Below are 8,931 nucleotides of genomic sequence, written 5' to 3'. Positions count from 1 at the left end.
GTTAAAAAAATTAATAGTAACATTTGAAATTATGAGAATTAAATAATTTTATGTGACATAATGTTAGAGATCAATGAAAAAATAGAAAAGTGATACGTCCAAAACATTATACTTTAATAACAAATCATTGCTACTAATTTTTTTTTTGTTAAAAATAAATTATAAATAATAAATTATTATTAATTTTAACTTGAATCAATAGATTAAATTATTTTTTTAACAATTCATAACAACTAATAACAACCTACTATTTTTCAAAATAATATAATAATATAATTTGGTTTATATATTTTAGACATTTTGTTTTCTTAAGGTTGAACACCTTTGTAAAAAGTAAACACAGCTAAAAATTTAAATCTTACTTCCAACTTAAAAATAACTCTTTTATTTATTAAAAAAAAAAAAAAAAAACAAAACAAAAGAAAGCAGATCTTTTTATTTGTTTATTTTCTGGGATAGATCAGTCTGCAAGCAAAACATATACTAGGATCTGGTTTTCTTTGAATCGGTTGCTCACAAATCCCTTTGGCCATATAGATATCTATTCTCAGCCGTTTGTAAGTTTCAATCAGACATTCTATGCAACTCTTCCTTTGTCGTATCTTTCCATTCCACGTTTGGAAAGACATTCTCAACCATCGTTAACTCCCGAATATTTTACTTCATTCACACTCTTCATTTTTTGAGCTCTCGAATTTGTGATTTTTGGTTGAAAAGTTGAAATTGATCAATTTTGGAAAGTTGGGTCCTTGTTATTTCATGATGGGTACTGCTTCTGTTGGGTACCCATTTGGAATCACTGCCCATTCCCATGGAAAAATTGGTGCTTTGCCTCATAGAATGAACTGCTCAAGCTCTAGTTTCCCTCTTAATGTCGAAGTCTCAAGAGTTAATTTTTACCCTTGTTCTGGTTTTGCCATTACTTCTAAGGTTTGCTGAACTTTCCTCCTTCTTCTTTTTTTTATTTTTATTTTTTTCATATGCTCTAATATTCTGTTTGGTTGCCAAGAAACTGAGTTAGAGAAGGAAAAGGTTAGTTTGAGCATATATTGTTTTGTTACACTCATAATTGAAACTTTGTTGGAAACAAATTCTTGAAATGTGTTCAGGCTTTTTAGATTATCCTTGTGGCAACTGATGCATTTAATTCTTCATTTTGTTATGTTACAGAATCTATTATGACATGGGTGCGTGAAATGTGTTAGACAGTGACATTTTTTATTTACCTGCTAGTAGGAACTCTTTTATTTAGTATCTGGGTTTTTTTCTTTTTTCTTTTTTCTTTTTTCCTGAAAATAGAAAGCTTTATGTGTGAATGAGAAACTAGTTTCAAAAAAATTGTGTTGTACGGACAATAAAACGAAGGGGAAAAAGTAAAATAAGGGTAGAAATAGCACATAGAAACTAGAAGGCAGCAAAAGTAAATTTACTCTTCAAAATTTCAAAAGGATATTTGGATCCGAGTGAAATTCTAGGATTTGGATCCGACCTGTCCTCTGCTTAAAATTGGAGAAAAAATTTGATGACATTGTCTGATATTTCATTTTTCTGCCAAATGATAGACAAATCCTTAACCCCAAAAATCACAACCATGAATGCGTTGGACCTAAGACCTCATCTCAAAGGGGAGAGATGCCACTTGACTACAAAGGCCAGTTGTGAAATATAATCTAACATTGAACTAAGTGATGTTTTATTCTATTAGGTGGGTCAGTTGGGACGTTTAGGTAACATTATGAAAGTAAGGTTCCATAATTTAAATCTATGATCATTGGCTGGGAGAAAATGGGAATTTAGGCTAACATTTAATAAACTTTTTTGATAAAGTAAAGAAGATCATTTCTAGATGTGATTGTATCCCGCTATGCTGGTTGGCCATCTTCACTTCATGGTTTTGCAACCAATGGGGCTTCCCAACAAATAAATAATCATCTTAAACTGGTAAGATGATGTCTCTTATCAATTCTGAAGAATTTATGTAAACAGCAGCCCTTTGGTTCTCATGTTTGCTTGCCACAGATGTGCCCTGTAGTAGATAGCTTTTACTTCAACAATCATTTCTTTGAGCATGTACAAAGATGCCATCATAATCAGTTGTCACCAAGTTTCTCACACAAAACCTTTGAAATTAGATCATGAACGGCATCTGGTACCCTTCCTCTATTTGTTATTCTTCAATCAAATCACATATTACTCCCTCTGTCCCGAATTGTTGGTCCTCTATTCCATTTTGGGTAGTCTTCTTTGAAAAGTTAATAAAATAAAATTCCTCTCTTACTCCTTACTTTATTTAAAAAGTCAATACCATTCTTTCTATAGAGTTTAAATTAATGAGGACAGTTTTGGAAACTTGTACCTTTTTAACTAAAAGACAACCCTTTTGAATGATGATCCTCCAAAAATTTGAATTTTCTAAATAAGACCAACAATTTGGGACAGGCAGAATTAGTTAAAAAGATCATGACTGGCACCCTCCAATTATCAACCTATAAAAGTTTGGTTTAGCTGTGAAGTTGGTTCCTGGAATTCAAGAACATCTGAAATGCTATCCTCTGTGTCATGTCTTAGTACATGCTTTTCGAGGAAGCAACATTAACTTTCTTTAGACCTGTAACTACAACTGTTTGAAATCCACTTCTTTCTGCTTGTCTGAGCATGCAATTAGAAGACATGAATGCTTGCCCTTAATAAGGAATTTCCTGGCAGGCCCCTTGTTTAATATTAATGTTTCTTTTTCGAAAAAATAGACAACTTTTAATTAGTTTTGGCAGTTTTGCTACACAATTTGGTTGGATCATACATTCAGAAGTATTGTCTACTTAAAGCCTCAAGACCCCACATTCAACACAGCAAAGCCTTGATTAAAATATTTTGGATTTAGTTCCTGAAATTTGTTGCCATTCTACTCATTTTAGGATCGCACATATTATGAAATTATGACCTTCATGTCTCATGTCTGCAACCTTTATCCTTGTAACTAATTCAACTTCCACTATATTACATCTTGTACTTCTTTGAGAGCTAGACTGTTCCAATCTTATCGTCAATTATCTAATTCTACCTTTTCTTGAATGCTTTCCTTTCTAATTTTACCTATTGGTTGTCTTGGTACTCTTAAGCATTGTAAACACTGAGCTCACATACAGTTTGATCTTCATTGGTTATGATCCTTACAATTCGATAATCTATATGATCATTCATTGTTCAACTTTGTTATTATCTGATTTTTCTTGATGCAGGGACTTGTAAGTCCATTAGGTTCTTTACCTGATATTGATGATTTCTTCTGGGAGAAATTCTCAACGCCAATACTTGATGTGATTGAAAACCCAATCAACTTGAAGAATTTGTCTCCTAAGGTAGTTTAAAAGCATTGACACTCTTTTGGTTTATACGTATCATACTAAGCTCACAGCTTCTGTGCTCACTAAAGAGTTGTGTTTGCAGGAACTGAAACAATTAGCTGATGAAATTCGTTTGGAATTGTCTTCCATAATGTCAAGAACTCAAAAACCCTTTAGATCCAGTTTGGCAGTTGTGGAGCTGACAGTTGCAATACACTATGTTTTCCATGCTCCAATGGATAAGATACTGTGGGATGATGGGGCACAAGTAAGACCATAATCTATACATTTCTTTCTGTGGGAGTGCGTGGTTGTTGGTGAGGAGGAGGGGAGGTGGTTTAGGGGGAGGAAGCACAGTGATTGCCTGTTATATTCTATCTTATGTGAATGTTGTTAAAAAGCAAAATTGTGGAGATAACTGAAATCAAAGCAATAGACGTTGGCTATTTCACACCTTTTCATTTATAAAGGAAAATCATTAATTCATTCTCTTTTGTTTGCAGACATATGCACATAAAATTCTTACAGGAAGGCGGCCCCTCATGCATACAATTCGAGAAAAGAATGGTCTTTCTGGTTTCACATCTCGATTTGAGAGTGATTATGATCCATTTGGTGCGGGGCATGGTTGCAACAGCATTTCTGCTGGGCTTGGTAATATTTACTTCCCTTCTAATAATTAAATCTCTTTTTGGATGTTGATTTTGATTAATTTGTATGTTAGGCAGTTAAGTTATCAATGTGAGACTGTGACTGTTGAAGCTTTCTTATATATATACTTTCTAAAACTTCATTAGCTCCACTTCAGTTTTGGAACTTTCAATTAAAATCAAAATTTTAATCTTCTAGGTATGGCAATTGCACGTGATATTAAAGGGAAGAGGGAACGTATAGTTACTGTCATCAGCAATGGGACAACTATGGCAGGTCAGGTCTATGAGGCAATGAGTAATGTGGGCTATCTGGACTCAAATATGATAGTGATTTTAAATGACAGCCGTCATTCTTTACGCCCCAAGATTGAAAAGGGCCCCAAGACATCCATTAGTGCTCTATCTAGTTCTCTAAGTAGGCTCCAGTCAAGTAAATCCTTCCGGAAGTTCAGAGAAGTTGCTAAGGTATTTCTCTATGTTTTCAAAAAGAAAATCCTTTGGTGTGTGTGTCTGTACATATATGATGTATATATATATATATATATATTTCTCGTCACTTGGACCCATGAGGTACACAATAGGTGGTGACTGCACCTGGGTCCCTTTCCTGCAACCAAAAAGATAAAATAAAGGAAAAATTCCTAACTGAAAATGGGATTTGATTTCCTCTGGGCACTATCCCAAAAGACTTATTTAGCTAAGCTTGACACCATTTAATGGGAATGCTTTGTTGATCTCTTCCATGATTGTGATCTTGCGTATTTGTAACACTCTGATGTGGCAACTTTTGGTAGTGTTAAATTTCAGATTGGCAGATTTTTGACCTGCTCTTGATGAATGTATATGATGGTCCTTGTGATGTTTGAATATTACATGTGCTCCTGATACTGGCATCTCTATGCTATACGTGCCTTGGGCATAATATTTTTTTTCTTTGGCAGAACATGGTTAATGTCCAGTTAATGGACTGTTTCATGGGCACATAGTACCATTCTTGTAAATTTGGGTATCTTGTCTAATATGGCCGAGGATGATTGGTGTCCAGATAGAACTTCAAAATTTCCTGTGAGCCTGAGGCAATCTTGGTGTAAGGGAATAATTTAAGTAATTATAATAGTTAGCATGCATTGGTAGGCGAATGCATGAATTATCATTTGTATTCTTTTGCCATAAAAGTAACATTTGTTTCTAGTCAGGGTGTTACTAAAAGAATTGGGAGGAGGATGCATGAATTGGCAGCCAAACTTGATGAGTATGCACGTGGTATGATTGGTCCACTGGGATCAACTCTTTTTGAAGAGCTTGGGTTGTATTACATTGGCCCTGTTGATGGGCATAACATTGAAGACCTGATATGCGTTCTGCAAGAAGTAGCATCTCTGGATTCAATGGGTCCTGTGTTGGTTCATGTGATAACAGAGGAAAATCAGGGACCAGAAAATAATCAAAAGAGTGAAATAGCAGAGAAGCAACTTGAAGGTATGTTCATTTTGCTCTGTTCCCCTTGCTGGTGTTTGTTACAATAATCTATTTTTAATTTTCTGCATTAAGTCATGAGATTCACTCAGTCACTTGTGTTACATAGAGTAATAACTGAGCTTGGCATAGCTCACTTTGGTTTTGTTCTGCTTAGCTGGTGCTCATGCTTTTCTTTGGACTTAGGTGACATGGATGTGTTGTCCTAGAGCTAAGAGCTTGGTGGTACTAACAAGTTTGTTCACACGTATAAACCAAATTCTACTTTTATTTAAACATAGGATTAATCATTTACACTTCTATAATCAACAGTGTTTTTTTTTTTGTGAAGATGGGGATCATTTAGTGAATTTAGTACAGTCATGTAGTTAACCCATCAGGGTACAGCCTAGTGGTTGGAGGCTTGGGAAGATTTGTAGACCCAGACATCTTGGGTTCAAGCCCTATTTGGAGTTCCCCTGGATTACCTAATACAAGGTTCTGGCAGGTGGGGTTGTGCATTTGTGGTTCACTCCCCAGGAGTGGGTCCAAAGGGCCTGCCTTTGTAAGGTTCCACATCATTAAAAAAAACAAATACTGTCATGTAGCTGATGCCTACATTTTTAAAGTTTTAAATAGAAATCAAGTCAAATATAAACTGAAGTACTCAGCTTCTCTCTGGCTTACACTTGGACTCAGGATTGGTTGTATATTGAGTAATGAATAGCAGGTGCTAAACCACTCCCTTGTGTCAGCTATGCACAGCAGAGGGTTACTTTTTCCATGTTGCTTTCCTCGCGTGACTTTTTCTTTATATACAGAACAAAAAAGTCATCCTCAGTTGGGCTTAACACTTTAATTGTTTTCCCTTTCTCTTGCCTTGCAGATTTAAGTAATTCTGATTCGTTACAATCTAGTATCCACCCATTGACGTATAGTGATTGCTTTGTGGAGGCTTTAGTTTTGGAGGCATTGAAGGATAAAGATATTGTGACAGTTCACGCGGGAATGCAAATGGAACCATCACTTCAACTATTTCGGGAAAAATTTCCAGACAAGTTTTTTGACATGGGAATTGCTGAGCAACATGCAGTTACATTTTCTGCTGGTTTGTCCTGTGGTGGATTGAAGCCATTTTGTATAATCCCTTCCACCTTTCTACAAAGAGCTTATGATCAGGTTCCCCCCCCCCCCCCTTCTCTCTCTCCCCCTCTCTAAACTTTATCATATGGCTCTTGTTTCACATAAAATTTCCTGTGGGGAAAACGTTTTCAGTGAAGTAATTTGTGTTGTTGCAAGCTTTGGGTGTTTGGCTTTAACATGTAAATGCATTCTTATTTTCCTTATGTGTTGTTTAGGTGGTCCATGATGTAGATCGGCAGAGAATTCCAGTGCGATTTGTAATTACTAGCGCAGGACTTGTGGGATCTGATGGCCCAATGCAGTGTGGGGCATTCGATATTACATTCATGTCATGCTTACCGAATATGATAGTCATGGCACCATCCAATGAGGATGAGCTTGTGCACATGGTGGCTACTGCAGCCCAAATTGATGATCAACCGGTGTGCTTCCGGTATCCTAGGGGGGCCATTGTACAGGCAGACTACTCTACATGCAGTGGGATTCCCATAGAGGTAATCTCCTGAACCCCATAAATTTTGGTTATATTACTTTGAAAATCTTTTCAATTACTATTGCTTTGCAAGAGTTTATATTACCTATGATATTCAAAAGTTAAAACTAATGACATGTTCATCATCTATTTTTCTTATTGCATTCTTAGTGGTATTAAAAATTCATTTTCAATGCCCCTTGTGTGACAAAATTTTATTCTAGAGCAGATTGGAAAAGGGCAAGTTCTTGCAGAGGGTAAAGATGTTGCTTTGCTCGGGTATGGGGCAATGGTTCAGAATTGTCTTAAGGCTCGGTCCCTTCTTTCGAAGCTTGGTGTTGAGGTGACAGTGGCCGACGCAAGGTTCTGCAAGCCTCTAGACATTAAGCTTATCAGACAGCTTTGCGAAAATCATGCATTTCTGATCACAGTTGAGGAAGGCTCTATTGGAGGATTTGGATCCCATGTTGCACAGTTCATTGCACTTGATGGAAAACTGGATGGAAGAACTAAGGTAACATTTTTAGTGACATAGATGATGATTAATTCATCTTCCTGTTGAGAGAAAGAGAGAAGTTGAGCCTTGGGTTAAGTTTCTCTTGGAGTTCATTTGGTAGAGAAAGGATATAGGTGGAGGGGGGGAGGGGGCAACTTGCTATCTACTGTCCGAATGAGAAACCTAGAGGAGGTTTTAATTAGGAAAAAAAAACTCCATCCCTATAATATATTTTCTTTGTGATGATATTAAAAACTATTCATGCACAACAACAAAATTTTTGGATCGGCTATGAATTCTTAATAAATTAGTCAGGGTTGGCCACACTTTATAGACACATTTTTTATTTGGAGCAACCTAAGTAATTTCTGAATTCTATTTTCATTTATGGTTTGGTACAAAGATTAGAAAATACATATATGAAAATTATGTTTGTGTGCATTTATTTGTGGGTAGTTCCCTTGATGCTCTCTTTGGATCCGTATGAATAAATGGATGTAATCATAATTTCACTGCAAATTTTTTAATGCAATTGTAACATCAAAAAATATTGTTTAAAATTAGTCATTATTACACTATCACCCAAGTCTAATTTGTATTCTTTTCTTAAATTTTTATGAATCAACTTTTCAAGTGGCGTCCAATTATGCTACCAGACAACTACATCGAGCATGCATCAGCAGATGAACAGCTTTCTCTGGCCGGGTTGACTGGACATCACATAGCTGCAACAGCACTAAGTTTGCTCGGCCGCATTCGTGAAGCCCTCCTCTTGATGCGCTAGAAAGCTGTACTTCTACTGTCCTTGTTGGAATTCTATGATAAATTTGAAGAACGATGCCTAGCAAAGGAAAAGAAGCATTGACGCTACTAGGTTTTTTGGGTTTAGTAATCTTTTCCAATTTGTTAGTATTTATAACCGTTATGCACAAAGTATATAATTGTTCAGTAACAATGTCATTATGGAGACACTACTTTGATAGTTTAAAGTCAAGTCTTATAAATCACCAGCACAGCCCAGTCATGTCATGATCTCACAGGGCATGGAACTTTTATTCTTTTGGGTACAGAATGTTTTAAGGGGATTTACAGTCCCCAGAATTCGAACCCAGACTCTTCCGATGGAACAGAAGCCGAGAAGCAGAGATAGACAATCGACAGTCAAAACATGAAACTATTGGTTACTTCATTAATCATCAGAAATTAGATACATGTCTCTTGGGTTGAGATCAAGTGCAATACATCACGTGCAACTGCTTTCATTGATTGAGATTGAGAGTTAAAAAAAGACAAGTTTTAGCCTCCGTTTGGATACATATTGTAAGTGAAAATTATTTTATTATTCAGCTTATTTTTGTTATTATTTAA

The 8,931-nt window shown here is 35.9% G+C and overlaps 1 protein-coding gene across 1 annotated transcript; it reads left to right on the top strand.

Moving 5' to 3' along the window:
* Window positions 1–430: 430 nt before the first annotated feature.
* LOC112015155 (probable 1-deoxy-D-xylulose-5-phosphate synthase, chloroplastic) lies at window positions 431–8,931 on the top strand. Its single transcript, XM_024047519.2, has 10 exons — window positions 431–930; window positions 3,240–3,359; window positions 3,448–3,612; window positions 3,848–3,998; window positions 4,194–4,462; window positions 5,194–5,476; window positions 6,339–6,631; window positions 6,811–7,089; window positions 7,297–7,581; window positions 8,198–8,931. The coding sequence occupies exons 1-10, from the start codon at window positions 760–762 to the stop codon at window positions 8,345–8,347; spliced, it is 2,166 nt and encodes a 721-aa protein (XP_023903287.1). The 5' UTR covers window positions 431–759; the 3' UTR covers window positions 8,348–8,931.

The sequence above is a fragment of the Quercus suber genome, unplaced genomic scaffold (assembly GCF_002906115.3).
Source record: "Quercus suber isolate HL8 unplaced genomic scaffold, Cork oak 2.0 scaffold_755, whole genome shotgun sequence".
Lineage (NCBI taxonomy): Eukaryota > Viridiplantae > Streptophyta > Magnoliopsida > Fagales > Fagaceae > Quercus > Quercus suber.
The sequence above is the reverse complement of the archived record's forward strand: the minus strand, read 5'-3'. Positions and strand labels throughout refer to the sequence as shown.